Source organism: Cyprinus carpio, chromosome B7 (genome assembly GCF_018340385.1).
Source record: "Cyprinus carpio isolate SPL01 chromosome B7, ASM1834038v1, whole genome shotgun sequence".
NCBI classification, from domain to species: domain Eukaryota; kingdom Metazoa; phylum Chordata; class Actinopteri; order Cypriniformes; family Cyprinidae; genus Cyprinus; species Cyprinus carpio.
The window spans coordinates 22,926,791-22,946,888 of NC_056603.1; the positions used below are offsets into that span (position 1 = coordinate 22,926,791).

General features: G+C 37.7%; 1 protein-coding gene across 12 annotated transcripts in view; it reads left to right on the forward strand.

The window, feature by feature from the left end:
- LOC109088546 (diacylglycerol kinase zeta-like) overlaps window positions 1-20,098 on the forward strand; it is an 83,378-nt gene that overhangs the window by 30,827 nt on the left and 32,453 nt on the right. For 3 of the 12 annotated variants that reach the window (XM_042727980.1, XM_042727977.1, XM_042727979.1), the window contains exons 2-24: window positions 7,185-8,067; window positions 8,718-8,826; window positions 8,928-9,023; window positions 9,435-9,512; window positions 9,596-9,667; window positions 10,406-10,462; window positions 10,927-11,022; window positions 11,760-11,828; window positions 11,939-12,010; window positions 12,104-12,220; window positions 12,790-12,861; window positions 12,981-13,076; window positions 13,199-13,281; window positions 13,511-13,571; window positions 14,305-14,418; window positions 14,549-14,689; window positions 14,779-14,857; window positions 15,009-15,064; window positions 16,022-16,084; window positions 16,360-16,433; window positions 16,652-16,763; window positions 16,852-17,051; window positions 17,843-17,946. In XM_042727980.1, coding sequence (XP_042583914.1) covers window positions 7,244-8,067; window positions 8,718-8,826; window positions 8,928-9,023; window positions 9,435-9,512; window positions 9,596-9,667; window positions 10,406-10,462; window positions 10,927-11,022; window positions 11,760-11,828; window positions 11,939-12,010; window positions 12,104-12,220; window positions 12,790-12,861; window positions 12,981-13,076; window positions 13,199-13,281; window positions 13,511-13,571; window positions 14,305-14,418; window positions 14,549-14,689; window positions 14,779-14,857; window positions 15,009-15,064; window positions 16,022-16,084; window positions 16,360-16,433; window positions 16,652-16,763; window positions 16,852-17,051; window positions 17,843-17,946 — 2,845 coding nt within the window. In that variant the 5' untranslated portion in view covers window positions 7,185-7,243. The remainder of the gene's footprint in view (window positions 1-7,184; window positions 8,068-8,717; window positions 8,827-8,927; window positions 9,024-9,434; window positions 9,513-9,595; window positions 9,668-10,405; window positions 10,463-10,926; window positions 11,023-11,759; window positions 11,829-11,938; window positions 12,011-12,103; window positions 12,221-12,789; window positions 12,862-12,980; window positions 13,077-13,198; window positions 13,282-13,510; window positions 13,572-14,304; window positions 14,419-14,548; window positions 14,690-14,778; window positions 14,858-15,008; window positions 15,065-16,021; window positions 16,085-16,359; window positions 16,434-16,651; window positions 16,764-16,851; window positions 17,052-17,842; window positions 17,947-20,098) is intronic. The other 9 variants (XM_042727984.1, XM_042727986.1, XM_042727978.1 and 6 more) reach the window with 8 other exon arrangements.

Consider the following 20,098-nt stretch of genomic DNA (forward strand, 5'->3'; position numbering starts at 1 on the left):
TAAAGAAGAAACTAAAGCTACCAGCAGGTGGCAGTAAATATCTTTGAGTCGATTCGTACAAACGGCTGATTCATTCAGGAATGAAGTAAATTGCTCACTTTATGAATGAGCCTTTGAAACATTGGTTCATACAATTTGTTCAAAACGTGATTCATTCAGAAACTAAACACCATTTGCATCTTATACAGTCTATGATTTGCACTTGTGTTCTTGGTGACAAAAACAGCACTTGTGAGATAAGTTTATCTCGTTGTTTGTGTGGTTTGTGTTATATTTTTTTTTAAATGATATAAATATTAGTAAATGGTAAGTTTTTTTTTTGGTATCTTGAATTTTAGGGCATAACTTAGTTTATGGGGTTGTTGCTCTACATCATAATTAGTGGTTGACCAATATATCACCAAGGCCGATATATCAGACGATATTTGGCATTTTTCAAATATCGGCATCGGCCGTTAAGTTGTTTTTTTTTGCATGGCAGATGTGTTCGAGAGCGTCAGCTCCTGTGCACACAGTGCTCACACTCTCCCTCTTGTTTACTGTCATTGTTAACAGTTCGGTCTAATACAGATAGAAGTCTGTTTAATAATCAGATGGAACGGTTAAACAAAGGAATTAATGTATACAAAAAGTATTATAACAATTGCGTTTAAATTATTAGTAATAAACTTCCCAGAATACTGAGTGCCCTGTTGGTTACAGTGTTTACACCCTTTTTATTATATTTTTATTAAATATTTATTTATTTGTGAAAAATAATTTGTCATCTAAAGTATAAGTATGTTTATTTTACACATTTATTTTTTAATCCATTGTCAAATGATTTAAAATTTCTTAAATATAAAAAAAAAAATATGTATATATCTTTCTATCGGCCACCCTGCTTTTCAAGATATTGGCATCGGCTGTCAAAAAAGTAATATCGGTCGACCACTAATCATATTTGTCAACAGTCAGTTACTGTATGAAATGTAAGATGATGTACAGGTTTGGGGGCAGGGCCAGTGCATTAACTGCCTTAAAAAATTTTAATCGGGTTATTTTTTCGTAACTAATTAAGTTAATGAGTTAAACTGACAGCGCTAATGTGTGTGTGTGACTGTATATATATATATATATACTGTATATGAACAGCATAAGCATCTTCCTCATCAAGAATGACTGGTCCTTGAGAAGCAAATAAAACCAAAACTTTTACATTGTGCGATCATTGACGCATTTGATGAAGATAAATTACTAATGATATGTCTTATTAAACTTGCATAGATATTATGTAAACAAACCTATTTTTTTAAAGGGGCTATATGAATTTTAATTAAAACGTTTTTTTTTGTAATGGCTGGTTTGAGGGTAACTGTGTTTACTGTGTTAGTGTGTTTAACCACGCCTTCTTTCTTTGCGTGAACATTTGGGTGGCATTACGCAAATATTTCCACATCGTGATGTAGAGATGTTGGGGGTGTGTTTGAATGAGCCGTTTCAGGGGGGTGTGGCAGAGTCTTAACTTTGATAAGGAATACCTCCTTGGATTTGAGACTTTAGTCTTTGCAACTTTACAGATCTTCTTCATGCACCAAGAGCTTGTAACACTCCAAAGAGAAAGGAAAAATGGAAATCGCATCATATGACCCCTTTAAATGTCAACATCACCCGTATATCGTTAAATCATAAACCAAAAACCACAGTATAATATGCTTTCACTACTGGGGATCTTATCAGGAACAACTGCAGAGCCTAGAACAGCAAATGATGATTAAAACAAAAAACACACCTTTTAACAAAACCCTTACATTGTGCACTCATTGTGCACTTTACTTGATTTGATATATGTGTTAATAATATATTTTATTAATAAATATGTTTTGTTTAGTTTTTTCCACTCAGCACCAGTCAAGTAGTGGTCAGTATGATTTGAAGTGTATTGAGAACCAAATGGAATCTTCTAGACAACTGTGAAAAGTTAGTGATGTAGTCAGACAATCTTGCAGGCTGAATATATCAGACTATTGAGTTAATTGAGTTGTCTATGCAGTCAAGTGGACTGAAACGTGCAGACAATCTTGCATATTGTCGTCAAATGAACAGAATGAATGCAGACAGTTGGGTCATATCTATAAATTAAAGCATCATGAAGTTCTATCAGACATCTTTAGAGACTGACAGGGATGTATGTTTGCATATGATGGGGGGATAATGGTGGTATGCATTCCTTTGTTTTATATTAAGAAAAACAAAATGGAGAATTTCTGGCCAGTTTTTGAGGTTTTAAAACCTGCGATAAGTGACTAGAGGTGAACAAGATTTCACCAATTTCAAGCGATTTTGCATGAAATCTTATTATTGTTATTTTATTTTTATTTATTTTTTTGCAGTATTGTTTGCATTTTGCACCTGTGACCAGATGCATTTTGTGTGTTAATTTTGGTGAACAGGGTCAAGTATATAGCAGCATCAGACATTCAGATATCTTCAGAATGCAATGTCAATGTTATGATGTTCACTGTACCACACTGGGATTCTTTCTTTCTTTTTTTTTTTTTTTAATCAAGATTTGGTTTAGTGCAATTATCAAATTGCAAAAAACTGTAATTTAAATATAAATATTTTGATGAGCTGTTTAATTTAAAGCGATGTGCTCCTCTGTGTTTGTATTATGTGCTACACACATGTAAAAGGTGTTTTCAGCCGCTTAGTTTACAGTAGATGCTGCTGCTACACTAAAGCTGGATTCAGACATACATTGTGAGCTGCGTGTTTTATAAGGCATTGTCCCCCTGTGGTTTTCCACCAAAATAAAAGCTTAAAGGTTTTATTGCTTAAAGACAAAAATATTTAAGAAATAATTGACAACTGGCTGTTGAATTATTACAAAATTTGGCACACCCGAGGTGGTAATGAATCTTTTTAGAGCTAGTACCAGAGGCGAGAGAAAGAGCTTGTGTGAATTACCTCAGTCAACAGTGTTCGGCAATCTCAGCAGCACTGACAACCAGTGTTGGGGGTAATGCATTACAAGTAACGCGAGTTACGTAATCAGATTACTTTTTTCAAGTAACTAGTAAAGTAACGCATTACTTTTTAATTTACAAGAAAATATCTGAGTTACTTTTTCAAAAAAGTAACGCCAGTTACTTTGTATTCCCATTTTTTGACTGACACACCTCCTGTTCCCATATTGGGAGAAATCGGAAGTATGGAGGCGTTGTGTGCGCTGTGTGAACATGATGTTACTGTAGTTCTAGACTAAATGTGAATGTGCATTAATTCATCCCACTCACAAAAAAACAAAAAACAAAACAGATTTAGTATTCATCAAAATTAATCAAAACAGTGAAATTCAAACTCAGAATATGACGCAAACCTGCAATAACTAAATATATTAAATAACACAAATGTATCTATTCCCATTTTATTAACAGTGTCTTTGCGGCTGACCTTTAATGATCCAGTTCAACCATACTAATAATCAAAAATGACTTTAGATAAACTAGCAATTGTGCTTCATTGTTTTTTTATTGCTGAAGAGTGTTGAACCTTCTTCTCCTGTGTTCTACTGTACAGATGTGAATTTACTTTTCCTTCAGCCTGAGGTTTATTCATTACACTTTTTGGTGTGAAAGGGCTTTTACATTTGCTATAAATAGAACTTCTTATATTAAAAACAATCAAGCCCTGCTCATATTTAAAAAGTAACGTGAAAGTAACGCAAAAGTAATGTAACACATTACTTTCCATAAAAAGTAACTAAGTAACGTATTTAGTTACTTTTTTAGGGAGTAACGCAATATTGTAAGGCATTACTTTTAAAAGTAACTTTCCCCAACACTGCTGACAACAAATTTCTGACATTACAAGAAGTAAAAAGTAACGGTGCAGTAATTACAGTAGTATTACTATCTTTTTAATGACTATAGTTGATAGAATTATATAGAATATAATTATATGTAATATGTTTAAATTGACTGGGTTCCTAAAAACAACAGTGTGAGTGTAGTTGTGGCAAAGAGAAATGGCAAAGACATTTTTTCCACTCTGCTCAGTCTGGACACTGAAAAGGTCTGAGAAGGTTCTTGTAAAGAGTATATCCACGCTCTTTCTATTGGCATCAATGAGTGGTCTCTTTGTTCTTTTGCATGGAAGTTTTAGCAGCAGCAATATGAGATGATTTCATAATGAGATAAATGTTTACATTTGCAGTTCAAGCCAATTGCAGTATGTAGTATGACAAAATCATCACAATAAATTTTTTTTTTGCCAAATTGTATAGCCTTAATGTACTGTATATGTGTCCTGAACAATGTAAGAAAACATTTGCAGAATTCTTGTATCTCTCTCTGTCTCTATGGAGTATCACCAGGTAGCTGACCCTGTCTGAGTTTTTGTGACTCAGAGCTAAAAATATAAGTACCGTTGTGTGTTCTTTCTGCACTTAGTTTGTGTTATTTGAATTCATCTCATGCTTTTTAGTTTAATGAGTCAAGTTTCCAGTTACATCTTGGTCTAACAACCTTACCTTACATGAGTCACCAAACCTAATTACTAGTCTCTCGCACCCTCTCTTTCTCTGCTGACTTCAGCCCACAGACCTTTGAGTGCTATAACAGTTGAGTGTGTGTTGAGCTGTGTTTTCCCTTGAAGCAAGTTAACGCTCTCTGTTGTAGGTAGGCCACGGGGGCGGCCTTTTGAACAGACCCTCCACGCTTTCTTTCTCTCTGTGCCTCCACTTCTCTGTTTCTCTGTTGGAGTGCAGTGCAGTAGATGAAAAATCAGCTCATTTTATAAGGCCAGCAACACATTTTGGATCATTTGGGACAGACTAGCGGTTTGTGTAAACATAAATCTAATATGTCATAATATATTATGAAACCTGGCAGTGTTTTCTTATTAGAAGTAAAAGTGGGGCATATGCATATAAAGGTGAAATGGAATAATGCAACATATAAATAGAAAACACTGAGGAAATGGAAATAATGAGGATATTCTCATAAAGACACACTGTAACTGAGATCTGTACTATTTGTTTGGTCATTTTACCATTACAGCTCTTTCTCTTTGCAAAGTCTATACTCTGGAAATGTGTTAAATATGTTTGTATGTTACTGGTTTGGATTTGAACAGTATAAGTGGAATATTGCAATAGGGTACAGTTCAAAATCTGTGTATACTGTAAATCTGTCGATAGTGGAGTGCAATTCAGTCAGGCCCATACCTGCTTACAGTAAAGACCACACAACCACACAATGCCAAGTAGAACATTTCTTGATCTTTTGTCAGTTCTTGCATACTGACCTCAGTTTCCTCTCAGAGCGTAGTTCACACAGTGGTACAGTTTAAAAGTGTCACCTCTGCTGACCTTGGCAATGAGAATCAAAGAGTGACACTAAAGACAGACAGACAGACATTTCTTAAGGAACTAAATAGCATTTTTAGAACTTGGTAACAGTGAACTTAAATCATTAAGCATTTTTAAATTGCTGATTAAACCTGTGAAGGCCATATGACAGTATAATAAAATAGGCATAAGTCTTTTACAGTATACTTTTGTAGCCTATATTCATTACATTATGAGAGACAAGCACTAATGTCGTCCACCAGGAAAGCACTTGGTTGTCACTTTAAAATCTTGCTTAAATGAACTCTGACAGTGTCATGGTTATATTCACGGACTGTTTATAGAAAATAAATATTTACAGTATGACTTTTTTTCTTTATTGGTTATTTGCATTGCAGAATAATGTGTCAGTCATGTGGTGTATTTTGACAAACAGTTACTCACTGGTGACCTTTAACAGTGTGGGAATCTGATAACAAGCCTGTGAGCTCACATGACTTATGAAACTTTAAGTTCTTTTTCAAACGAGATCAAACTGTGGTGCTTGAGGTATGCACAACGTTTTTTAAAGGCTGCAGAAATATTATTACCACGTATTTCCAGCACTGTTTATACTCTGTAGTACTTCATTTGTCAATGTATTTAATTACAAAAATAGTTTTTCATTAGATTCCACTGTTTTTTATGATCTCTTGTTAAATATAGAGAAACCGTATACTAGACTGTGTTTCATCGGACAATAGTGTAGGTGGACTTTTCATATGAATGTGCTAAAAAGAATAATGTCTTTTGAGCGTGAATCTCATTTTATTCATTAAGTGTTCCACAGCATGTTTATTCTGACATATTTAGCTGGACATCATTATGGTTATGATATTGTGTTTAAGGAGTTAGTGTTTTGTGTTTTAAGGCCTTGTTCAGACTGTCAGTCCAAATCCTATTTTTGTGCATATCCGATAAGAATTGGATCATATTTTGGCAAGTGTGAATGGCAGAAGATCTCATGAAATATGATTTTTACAAAACCATTTCAAGCTATACTCATATGTAGTTTGAGATCCTATTCAAATCACTTTTCTGGAAATCCGTTTCAGTCTGACTGCTCAGACTGAGATTTAGTGTAGCTTTTGTCACACTGTATAAAGTGTAAACACGTCAGACATTGTTGGTAGAAAATATGCTGAATTTGTTTGCAGAAATGTATGACATCTTTTTCTGCAAAAACACAAGATATTTTAAAAAAAAAAATGTCTCATGTCTATACAAAGAAAGTCATTTGGGTTCATTGTTGTTTTGGGCCCTAGTAAATTTTTTAATAAAAAAAAAACTATCCCTTTAGGGCCACTATTGAGAAGTCTCTCTGTGGGATCAGAAAGAGTGAAGTGTGAGAGCAGAGATGACTTCTATAAATATCGCTGTCAGATACACTTTCTCCAGGTAACGTTACCTGAGCGCAGTCAGGTATATCATGACCACATTATACTCCTGAATCAATTGTTATCGTATGTCGTCCAGTTACGTAGCTTTGCTGATTAAAGGAGGTTTCATTTGCTTGGTTACGATTTAGACAGATACTCGGATGCAGAGGATTAAGATGCCTAGGGCAGATGGTTTTCTTCAGCTTCATCTGAGCTGCTAAATAAGTCACACAGGTGAGAAGAATAAAGGTTGATTGGCAGTACTGAATAGAGCTGATTAGAGTGATTAGTGGTGGTCTCATAACCCATCATTCTTATTTCAAAAAAGGTTAAAGGAACAGCACTGCATTCATGGAGACAGTCGGACCAGATTTGTTCATTTGTGTGTTCTTTGTGTATTGTGTGCGCTGACCGACTCGCTCTTGCACCCACAGCGTCCTCTGGGGAAGACATCAGTCGTGGCGTATAGCGTCTTCTCTTATCACCGAGTCCAATGGATGCATTATTTGGCCTGCGTTTCAGACGGAAAGCCTGTGAGCCAAGCCGACCCAGGCGCTCCAGCGTGTCACTTCCAGCGAGTAAAGCACGCCGGCGCTCCAGCGTAGGCCTGCCGTCAGCTGTCCTGGCACAGAGACGCAGATCTAGCACTCAGCTCCAAACCAGCAACATGCCGACAGGAGTCATACAACACAAAAGAGGACACTTCACCAGAAGGAGGTCGAGCGGTGCAACAGCCTGCCTGACCCCACGGTTCGCTATCCGACGGAGACAGGCTGCCAAACACCATAGCATTCATGCCCAGCTCCTGGGCCCGTCACTGCTCTTGGCTAGCGTGGTGCAAATGAGTGAAGACCACGAAACTGACAATAAAAGTGCAGAAGAGTACTCCTCTCTCTCTGATAGTGACTGTAGCCAGGAGGAGCACAAGCAAGCATTGATGGACTTAGAGTCAGAGTCTGATGAGTGTATGACGTGGTTGGCTCAGGGATTGATGCCGGGTGAAAGTATTCAGCCTCGCCCCCTCATCCGTGCCCCACGTTGCCTGCGGCGAAACTCCTCACACCTACTTCCTGCTGAGGCCGTTTACCGGAGCCCAGCCTCTTATGGGCTGTACGGCCGTTACCGTAGGACCAGTCAGGCACAGGGTCTGTCTAATTTAGGTGGATTGTGGGCAGGGAAACGAAATTCTCTTGCACCTCGAGGATCAGTTGCACTGTACAGGACGAGCTCCCCTTGCTGGACAGATCTCGGTCTTTCACACACACTGCAGGAAACTTACTACAATCCACAGATTGACACATGGAGTGCGTTCCTCTCGTATGTAGAGCCCTAACTACAGCCGTATGTCTTAATATGTGTGTGTTTGTACCAGAAGCTATTTGAACTTTGCTATCACTTTTTTGTTGCTGTGGGTACTGTATGTGAGAGCGTATATGTCTCTCTTGTCGATTTTGGAAAAAAAAAAAAAAAAAAAGTTTGTATCAGCACTACATATTTTCAACCCCAAAGTGAATGACCTTAATGCTAGCCTTAGCACTCCAACAGTAATTCCAATATATGTGATTAGTAAGGAACTTGCATGTTATCTCTTGTATTCTTTCAGATAATTTGAAATAATAGTGAACTATTCTTTGAATTGTATATGCAAGAAATATGATTGGTGGAGTTTGAGAGCAGTGGGTTTATTTTATGAGTGTCAGTTTTGAGTGCAGCTGAACACAAAGTTTCAGTGTTTCTGTTTCTCATTTATTTTTACTCTCTACTTTCATTTTTCAAATTGAAATATCTCTCTTCTCCTTTTTTATGGTTTACATGTGACACACACAGTACTCTGGATGTTTTGTTTTGTTTTGTTTGACACGTTTACTGTTCTTCTTTGTGTATGTGTAGATCCAGGCTATACATTGAGATTCTGTTTATCATTTTTGCTTGATGTTTTATGGGACCTGTCTGTTTTGTGTTTGTAGGAAGGCCATTTCCAAGTCCGGTCTGCAGCACCTCTCATGCCAGCCCAGTGCTGCACTGCTGGCCAAGGGGGAAACGGACCGAGAAATCCGCAGCACAGTGGACTGGAGTGTGAGTAACACAAACCCAAATAATCTAGTCTTCAGATCTTGATAGAGCTACAGTTTCTTCCTCTGGTTTCACATTTAATTTGATGCTTTGTATTTGAGCAGGAATCAGCTCTGTACGGAGAGCACATCTGGTTCGAGACCAATGTCTCTGGGGACTTCTGTTACGTCGGAGAACAACACTGTTACGCCAAATCCCTGGTGAGTGTGTGTTTTATAGGAATGTCAGTATATGTCCCTCATTAAGAAAGAGTGAGTAAACCGAAGAGAGTAAATAGTGGGGCTAAAGTGAGATGTGACAAATTTTAGATTCGAAAGAATAATGGATGGTATAATGTACAGCAAAATGGTGATGGATAATATAGAAATAGATGGAAGGTAAAGGGGGGAAAAAGAGAATCTCTCAATTGAACATTTCTCTTTTTCGCTCATATTTTCTCTCTTGGTGTAATGCTGCCCCCTGGTGGCTGGCTTGTTGAATGCATTGCATAATTTCAACTTTCAAATTATGTGCATTAAAACATGGTTTAGTTCTTTTGATGGTTAATTTTGTATTAGGTGAAGATCACCTGTCAGAGTAAATCTAATGTCTCTTTTTCCTGGTTTTCACAGCAAAAGTCTGTTGCTCGGAAAAAGTGTGCTGCTTGCAAGATCGTAGTTCACTCCATCTGCATTGAACAGCTGGAAAAGGTGAGTGCTGTTACCAGTGGAAACACAAAGGTAGAGTCAAGATCTGACACTGCATCACAGACCATACATGTTCCTCCCTTCAGTTATTGGACTGGAAAGCTCCGCCTAAAGGGGAGGAGCTTGATGAGGTGCCCCTCAAAGACCCATCGTTCAGAGTGAGAAACCCTCTAGCTTGTTCTCAGACTCGTCTGGGGCTAATGGATCACTCACACATCTGATCTTAGTGAAGACTGGTGACTGTCTGGCCTGATAAACCTAGAACCGCCAAATAACAGAATCCTGTTAACATCTGGAGCCACTTTAGCTCTCAGTCCATCCAGCCTGTGAAGGGGGGATTCAATTGGTTCGAAGTTAAAACAAAATCTGGTTTAACCATGTAATTCAGAAAGGTTTTTTTTGCCAGACATATTCTGTTTCTTATTAGTACCTAAATCACTATCAGTGTGATTGGGCAAGTCAGTGTCGGGTTGGTGGAGTTTTATTTTATCCACGAGGCACAGATTCTGTGTGCTCAGTACTGAATCTGGCTGGTGTCTTCAGCAGTTTATGCCTGGTATGTGGGGCTGATTGTGGTGAAATGATGTTTGATCTGGGATGATTTTAATCATACTTCACACACTAATCATTTTAACAAACTCTGAGAAGACATAAAGGCAAGTGGTGCTTCTGGTTTTTGTTCTGTTCTCATGTGTTTTTTTTATTATTAAATTTTTTTTTTTTTCTTTTTTAGTATTGTTGTGTGTCGGGAATCTGCAAATCTGAGCATGTTTTCTGGAAAACAGTCCATCAGTTTGTGGTTTTGATGAGCTACTGTGTGTTTCATTCTTAGGGTTTAAATTAGGGTAAATACGGAATAGTATTGTAGAAAATAAGATTTTTTCATTTTCTTTCAGATAAACTTCAGATGTAAACCATCTTTCAGGGAGTCCGGTTCACGGAACATCCGGGAAGTGAGTTTCTTCATTTCCTTTTCTTTATTTTATAAATATCTCTCCCATTCTGCCTGTTTTCCGATTCTGTCAAACTTATTGCTGTAAAACCTTCATGGCTCGATATAAACAGCCCACAGCAGTCTGCTAATAGACCTTTTTGTTTGTCATTGTATTTTTATTATTTATAAATGACATTTTAATATACTAAGTTCTTAATTTTCTTCATTGTTATTTGTAAGTGTAAGATGTATAAGTAGCTGTCTGAATGAACCCAGACTGTATTACACACACACTTTAGGGGCAGGTGCTGTTTGCTGTTTAAATCTTTCTTTTACCCCGTTTTCCTTTTTACAATGTCCCCTCTGTTGCTCTCACTGCTGTAATCCATCCCACGTCTCCTCATCCCAATCTCTCCACTGCACTTCTGCTCCCTCTGTGTTCCCTGTCTCTTCTTTGTTTCCCATCTTGCCTTGGTGGGTTAGCATACCTGGCGACGCAGAGCTTTCAGAGGTCGCCGTGCTTTGGAGCAAATGAGAGGTGCTGCAGCTAAATGTAGTGCGCACACCTCTATCACACAGGTATCACACACACTTTCACACAGCTGGGAGGACTCCTTTACTTGGCTAAATCAGGGCTTATGCATTTCTTTTGTTTACTACAAACTAACTAGTTAGTAAGAATTAGAATTTTTTGTGTGTACAACAAATAGATAATGATCCACAAATAAATTGAGTATATGTAAATGAACATTGTGCAAAAGTTTCAAATCTGTTTGTACTCTCTGAAGTAACGCAAGTGTGTCAGAAACTGAACAGTGCATTATAGTTATTATAAGAGGAATAACAGTTCGCTCTATTTTCTGTAATCACATCACATTTGTGCCACTCACATCTGGTATTGTGTAAGCCCAAACTATAACACTTAACCCTAAAAGGCAACTTAAAACTACAAAAACGTATGCAATTAATTTATACTTAATTTTTATAACTTAAAATCTGAAAGATCTTTCTTATGGGTATGTCTAAGGGAGTTTGTACCCAAAGTATTTAAGTATTCATTTTCCAACACTCACACAGGCATTCCATCATGGCGTTCAACTCATTTACAGACATTCTGAATACATCTCCAGAGGGTTTCTGTTCTTATGATTTCTGTTCTGCTGTCTGCTCCTTCAGATTTTATATTGATTTCCCACAGCATAACCCCACAACATTACTGATTTGATGTGGCATTTTTAGCACAGATTGTCATAATCTGTGGATGGAACAGCTATATGAGATCTTGTGTGTGTGTGTGTGTGTTTTTTTTATGGCAGCCAGCAATAGTGCGACACCACTGGGTCCATCGGAGAAGACAAGAGGGCAAATGCAAACAGTGTGGAAAGGTGGGTATAATGGATCACAAGTGTTCAGATAGAATCTGTTTACATGTACATTTCAAAAGTCTAATAAATGATGACTAAAGTTTATGACAGAATCTGATCTCCACCTACAGGGGTTTCAGCAGAAATTTGCTTTTCACAGTAAAGAGATTGTAGCCATTAGCTGCTCCTGGTGCAAACAAGCAGTAAGTCTGTCAGGATATATGCAATAGTGTGTTTTGGTAATGTAGAGTATGTAAATGTGTGTAACTTTCCTCTCTTTCTCTGTCTGTCTGCAGTATCATAATAAAGTGACATGCTTTATGCTGCAACAGATAGAAGAACCGTGTTCATTAGGAGCACATGCAGCTGTTATAGTACCTCCTACCTGGATCATACGGGTTCGCCGACCTCAGGTATTACACATTACTTCTCTGTTAGGGTTTTTGGGCAGTTGTATGGGAAACTAAATTAATGAATTGAATTTGATGGCTGTATAAATTATTAAGCATCTATCATTTAGCATCTCTATGGCTAAATTAAATGTAAGTGTGAGATGTAAACACCTTCGGTACAAACCCTAAGGCATTCTGGCTGCAATTTCAAATCGTGAATTTTCAAATTTTCAAATCGTGGTGTAGTATTACTTTTTCAAAAGTTTTTTTTAAGAAACCTTCTGCTCTGTTTTACTATGCTCTGAAATGTTTTCTTGAATTGTTTAAAAACAAAATGTATGAGACAGCATTCTTTGTTCAGCACTCAATTAGAACAAGTAAAAAGTTTAAAGAAAAAAATGGCAGTTGTGTTCTGTGCTTTCCATGAATCTTAAACGCTCAGAAACTGTATAGAACCAGAGAGCATTTTTATGCTGAAATGTAAATCTTTCCATCCACAGGTACTGTAGTTTTCCATTGTGTTTTTAATGAATGTGATTTCGTCGTGGAATTAATTTTGTAATGTTATTGTGCTAATTTTTTAATCGTAGTCCTCACTAAAGTCAAGCAAAAAGAAGAAACGAACGTCTTTCAAACGCAAATCCAGCAAGAAAGGAGCAGAGGTATGAGTACAACCAAGTAATTGATTAGTTTGCCAGAGGATGATTCAATTAAATAAGCAACTTTTTTCGGGGGGGTTTACATCTTCGCCCCAGTCACTTTCTATTTTCTTCTTTACCAGGAGGCTCGATGGAAGCCCTTCATTGTGAGACCTATTCCCTCTCAACTCATGAAGCCACTGCTGGTGTTTGTAAACCCAAAGAGTGGAGGAAACCAGGTATTATTATAACATGCTATAGCAAAAATAAGAAGTAATTATATTAATAATAATTTAATTTAAAAAATAATAATAATCACCTATATCAACTTTTTCGACCGTTCTCTCTCATGTTCTCTCAGGGAGCTAAAATCATCCAGTCCTTTCTGTGGTATCTGAACCCTCGGCAGGTGTTTGATCTCAGTCAGGGGGGTCCTCAGGAAGGGTCAGTACCTGCATGTGGAATACTTCACAACAGGGGTTCCCTGTTTTTGTCATCTAAACCCCTTTAACAGCTTTTATTAGTTTTTCATCAACAAAAGCAGTTAGTTCCATCACGGTTCGTAGGGTTGCCCTGCTTCAGAAGAACAATACTTATCTGTCCCATTATTGTAATGTGTTTCAATAAGATGATTGATATTTTTATGTATATTCATTCTTTTTATATATTTTAGCTTGGAGATGTATCGAAAAGTCCACAACTTGAGAATTTTGGCCTGTGGTGGGGATGGCACGGTGAGTGAGTGTGTGTGTGCGTGTATATATGTGATAAAATAATCTGCTAAAAAATAGTCTGTGATTAACTTTTGTAGCTGTAAGACAAATGGATACTGTAGGAATTAACGTATGAACCCCTCCAGCAAGGAGGCGGCATTACAGTCTTATCTCCCAGCCTGTGAGCGGCGCGAGAGATGATGCTCTTGAGTCATAATACTATTCACTATTCAGATGAGTCATGTGTTTGAGGAGTTTTCTGACATAAAGTGCTGACGTGTGTGTCCTGGTTTACCCCATGCTGTCACATCTCCCTAATCCGTTTGTGTGAGTAATTAAGTGTGTTAAAGTGGAATCTGAACGCAGTCATATTTCATACCCTGACTTTGATCCATGAGAGAGAAGTTTGGGAATAATGCCTTAAGCCCAACTGAAATAAGGAGTTTTAATCCACCCTTCCCATCACTCGTCTTACAACAGCTCAACTTCTGTTTTCTGAGTTAAACACTCCATATATTCAGATTCTCCTGTGTTTTTCTGTGAGGTTCTCTAGGATTGATGTGATTTTACAAAACAAGAACTCTAACTTTAACTTGTTTGTTATTTAGGTATTATATGATTTTAGCCGTAGGGGTATCTGATAGGGACATTTAGATTTTTATGGATTTTGTTTTCCAAACATTTTGAGCATTTCTCTTTATCTCACTCTCACACGAATACACACACACTCATGTTAACTGATTCTTTGTCTCAGGTGGGCTGGATTTTGTCTGCTCTTGATCAGCTGCAGCTAAACCCTTCTCCTGCTGTGGCAGTACTTCCTTTGGGCACGGGAAATGACCTCGCTAGGACGCTAAACTGGGGTGGGGTGAGTGGAAAATTCGGTTTGAACTCTGCATCAGTCTAAATTTCATTGTAATTCATGTAGCATGGTCTGTTTATCCATTTATAGAATGGTTTGATGAATGGGCATATTTTGTACAACCGTATGCATGTAGGGTTACACAGATGAACCTCTGAGTAAAATCCTGTCTCACGTTGAGGATGGGAATATTGTACAGCTGGACCGATGGAATCTTATTGTGAAGCCCAACCCAGAGGCGGGGCCAGAGGAAAGAGACGAGCAGGTGACAGACAAGGTACAGTAAGAGCTCCACCTGCAGTGCTGTTTCTGTTTGTATCAGTGTGTAAGCAGCTGAAGAGTGACTGATGTTTCTCTTCTCCACAGCTCCCTTTGGACGTCTTCAATAATTACTTCAGCCTTGGGTTTGATGCTCATGTGACTTTAGAGTTTCATGAATCCCGAGGTTGGTGTAAAGGCACTATTCTATCATATAAATGTGACTATTTAATAGCAAGACAGTGGCTGTGTAAAAGTTAAGGCTTGAGTTTCTTCTGCAAGGTCAGATTTATTGGTGCTAATTGAGATTAATTATAGTTTGTCCTTTTACTCTTCAGAGGCCAACCCTGAGAAATTTAACAGCCGATTCAGAAACAAAATGTTCTATGCAGGGGTAAGTGAAGTACACAAACTCACAAAGTGCTCACTTCATCCTGTCAGTTTGATCTAATTGTGAATGATTCAGCCAAGGGATTTTTTTATTTTTCAAAGTTTTGACATTGTAATTCTTAATCAGAATATTGTAACTGGATCTTCCAGTATGCTGAGCTTCTCTAATCATTTATTCCACCTTATCTCCACCTCTTTTTTTACAGTTAACTTATAGCTAACATTCAGATTTGCCAATCAATAAACAATGCATAGAAACAAGTCCCTGCCCAACATTTTTTTTCTTTTCAATAACTTGAATGTACATCACAATACAGAGAGTCACATCCTGATTTTACGGAGTTAGGCTGATAATACACAGGGCAAATTTTTGAACAATTTTGCGGGGGAACTTTTTTTGGGCAATGTTGCTTGGTCACTTTCCCATTAAGGGATGGATACCATCTGGATGCTTTAGCTCAGTCTGTGTCTCATCTGGTTGACCGTTGATGGCAACATTGCTTAAAAAGTTGCCTTATATATATCATCAGCCTTAGATGTGTTCCTAGGTCAACATATTTTGTTGACCCTGGAACAACATTTTAATCCAAAAATATATTCATGACCATATGCCTACACCTAAACCTAACCTTAACCATGAGTAATCCCTAAAATAAGAAGAAATGACGGATGAATGTTAATGTTATGTTAACTACAAGCACTGATTATAATTTGAAAGTTTAAATTTTTTTTAAATTTTTTGTTGAGATATGTATATATAATCACAATGTTGTTCCAGGGTCAACAAAGATGTTGATTCAGGAACACGTTTCACTTGGTAAAATCAGGTAGTATCTGAGAATCTGCTTCTGGTACATCACAACTTTATTAATCCCAAACCGCTTCGTTGACCACAACATTAAAAATGTGACACTGAGTTGGTGGTGACTGAAATGCAAGTGATGTTTCCTTTTTTCTACAGACAGCGTTTTCTGATTTCTTGATGGGCAGCTCCAAAGACCTGGCTAAACACATTAGAGTGGTGGTAAGTATGGAGATAAACTAAACAAAGAACCCTTTGTGCAGAACAAGAGGGGAAATGTGTGTGCATGCGTGTGTGTTTTGAAATGCAAATGAATATGCTTTGTTTTTTTAGGTTTGAATCTAAGTATTTTGCATGTTTGTTTGTTTGCATTTCTTCCTCTTGGGATTTAGAACTGAGAGATAGTGTGCCTGAATTTGAGTTGCAACCTTTTTTCTGCTGACTGTTGGTTTGTTTTGCTGACTTATTCACTTTCTTCTCTTTCTCATTCTCTGTAGTGTGACGGCACAGATTTGACCTCTAAAGTGCAGGATTTAAAGCTGCAATGCCTGGTCTTCCTCAATATCCCCAGGTAACACACAAAATCATGTTCTGTGATTTGTCTGTAAGTCTGTAAGATGTTTTTAAAAAAAGGAAACTGTAATACTGTGAATTTTTTTTAACTGTTTTAAAATAAAATTCTATTTGAATGTATTTAAAAATGTATTCATGTGATGGCAAAGCTGAATTTTCAGTTCTACATAAATCTGTGTGAAGATCTGCATGTTTGGATGTTCATATTAATCACAGGTACTGTGCGGGCACTATGCCATGGGGCAATCCAAGTGAGCATCATGACTTTGAGCCTCAGCGTCATGATGATGGCTGCATTGAGGTCATTGGATTCACGATGACGTCACTGGTACGTTTCAACTATTTGAATTAGTTTGAAGTGAGTTTTTATAGTACAACTGGTGAATTTACAGTCCCTGTATTGTTTATGACTGCAGGCTACGCTGCAGGTCGGAGGTCACGGTGAGAGGTTAAATCAGTGTCGCGAAGTCACCCTCACCACCTTTAAGTCAATCCCCATGCAGGTGGATGGTGAGCCTTGCAAACTAGCTCCATCTGTTATCCACATCTCCCTGAGAAACCAGGCCAACATGGTGCAGAAAACCAAGAGACGCACATCAATACCACTGCTCAATGAGTGAGTGCAACATATGGATGCTGTGTGTAAATTATGGCTGTATATATTATAGATGTGTGTGTATATATATATATCTTTGTCTGTTTGGTGTTTTCTCTTTTTGGCCAATTAATCCCACTCAAAATAACAGTGTTAAAAGGCACACAGAGATTTAAAAACTATAATTGAACAAAAAGAACTTAATTAGGGTGTTTAACACCACAACAACCTTTCTCGTGTTGCGCATGACTGCTCTTTAAAAGGGGTGCAGCATCAAAATGTGTGTAGACAGTAGACACACACATACTTTTATTTGGTATGAGCTGATGTTTAAAAAAAAGTCTGAGTGAGCAGAAAGTTAAACTGCTGGATCGATGTCTCTCTCTGTTGAGCTGTTACTGAAAGTGTGAAAATTTAGTGTGATTTATTCGCTGTCGCAGTCTCATTTCTGTTACTTGACACTTGAAGTGAATATATTACCCTCATAAATGGCTGCTAAGGAGAGACAAGCTTGCTTAGTCCTGCTTAAATTAGATAATCGCCCTCTCTCTCTCTGAGGTTTTGTTAATTTCATACTTGGCTGATTCGAGGTGAATGAAATGTATCAATGGCAGATAGGCCTGTGATGAAACCTCGTTTAAAAAGCTAAATATCGGAAGTGGAGACAGATTTAATTCGTGTGGTGACACTGTACCTAGCCAAGACAGCATACTCACTGTTACACACAGCTGTTATCAAAAGCTTCATTTTGTGCTGTACATCTTTTGTGTTTGCATGTTTTTTTTAAATTGTATGATTTTTTTTTCATCCAGCAGTCAGCAGCCATTTCCAGAACGATTACGGATCAGAGTGAGCCGTATCAGCATGCATGATTACGAAGCTCTGCACTACGATAAGGAGAAACTCAAAGAAGCTTGTAAGTATAAAACACACATTACAGTGCAGAAAATACACTTGCGACCCCTGGTGTGCTGTGATTAAAGGGTTAGTTCAAAGCTATAACCATGTCCTGAACACTGGAGGGGGGAAGGGTTATGTTCTTTCTAATTAAATGATTAAAAGGGATTTAATGAAATAAAGAAAAAATAATAAGAACTTAAAAGAAATTCTAGGTCTAATGGCCTGTTCACACCAAGAACCATAACTGTAAAGATAGCTATTACGATAAAGATATTAGCGTGCACACCACTGAATGATACTGTTCTGTTTATTATAAGCACAAAATGGATCAGGTGGATCAGGTGGATTCTGATTGGCTGTCAATGTATTTATTGTTTATCTGCTGGACAGAAAACATTCTGTAAGACATTCTAACGATATCATTCCTCTTTGTTGTTATTGTTATTGTTATGGTGTGGATGTCCCTAAAATGAAGTTATAAATGGTAGGACTTTTTTCCATCCCAACAACAAACAGAGCTGCATGTGCTGGAATGCAGCAGGGCAGCATCAAGAATATCAAATATTGGCCATTTCTAATAATTAGGGGTGGGTAGGGAAACTTGTCCTCCTCTGTCCACTTGTTAAGTCTGACGTCACACATGCTGGTTTGTAGGTTTCCAAGTGCTCTATCACAGCCCAAAAGCAAACAGCATATGATGCTAGTATACACTCACTGTGTGCTGTAATACTACCGAAATATCATGATCCTAACCTTTATCTCCATATAAAAAAATCTCAGTTGACCCGACAGAGATTCATCTTTTCTGAATCATTAAACTATTGGTCTCTGGGACGCTCAGAGAATGTAGTGTACACCATAAGTTTTTAAAAGCATAGCTTAAATCTGTGCTTTTAATAAGCAGTGCTCATCAACGTCTGTTGAGATAGTATTCTTCTCACTTGAAGTGGAAACTTGGACTCAGAAACCCAGAAACCATATTTGTTATGTCAGGACTTAACAAGCAGATGTCTATAGCAGTTATGGCCGTATGTTAGCTCACTCTAAAAGTGGACAGAATCTTTTGAGATTTTATTACAAATATTTCATTTGTGTTTTGTAAGAATACATGATTCAAGCTGCAGTTGTATTTCTCAGCACTAGGTGTCGTCCCATCTCTACAGTGAGTGATGGTGTTTACGGATGGAATTAAGTGGATCTTTGAGAATACATTCAGATGCAGCTTTATGCTTCTATTGTGTTTTGACAGAGCCATTTGTGTCAATCCATTAGAGATTTAAACGTCACACATTTTTGATACATCAGCAACTGTTCCCAAAAATCAGTTCTCAGCCTCACAATAAATTATGAAAGATTTGATTTATCTTGCTAGTATACAAGAATGTCTTTGTGTGTGTGTGTGTGTGTGTGTGTGTGTGTGTCTGAGCAAGCAACAGTAAGCGCAAATGCAGTACATGTGCAGTTAAAATCAGTCTCGGTAACACTTTCTGTGAAGCCCATATTTTATAATGCATTATAAGGGTATTCTTAAGGCATTATAATGAATGCATGTGAAAATGTTGCATCCACTTAAGTTACGATGGATTATATTTCCCATAGTTATAATGAAAGTGGAAAAAAAAGTGAAAGTGACGTGACATGTGGCCAAGTTTATCCCATCCAAAGTGCACACACACACACACACACACACACTCACACTCACACTCACACACACACACACACACCGTTAACACACACCCAGAGCTGTGGGCAGCCATTTATTGCTGCGGTGCCCAGGGAGCAGTTGGGGGTTCGGTGCCTTGCTCAAGGGCACCTCAGTCGTGGTATTGAAGGTGGGAAAGAGTGCTGTACATTCACTCCCCCTCCCTACAGCAGTCATTGGAGTATTAGTAGTATGTCTGCTAAATATATGCTAACACTTTTATTTTGATGGTTCCCCAACAGACAAACTGACTATAAGTAACTCTGCAAGTATGTCAACATTCTACCAACCCTAAACTTAACCTAAGCCTACTACTACTCTAATGAGAGTTAGTTGACATGTAGTTGCAAAGTTGCTTATAGTCAATAGACTAAGGGGACCATCAAAATAAAATGTAACCTAACATATAAACATTGCATTCTTTTTTCTGTTGAAATTATTAACTAGCTCACATCAAAATTAATAT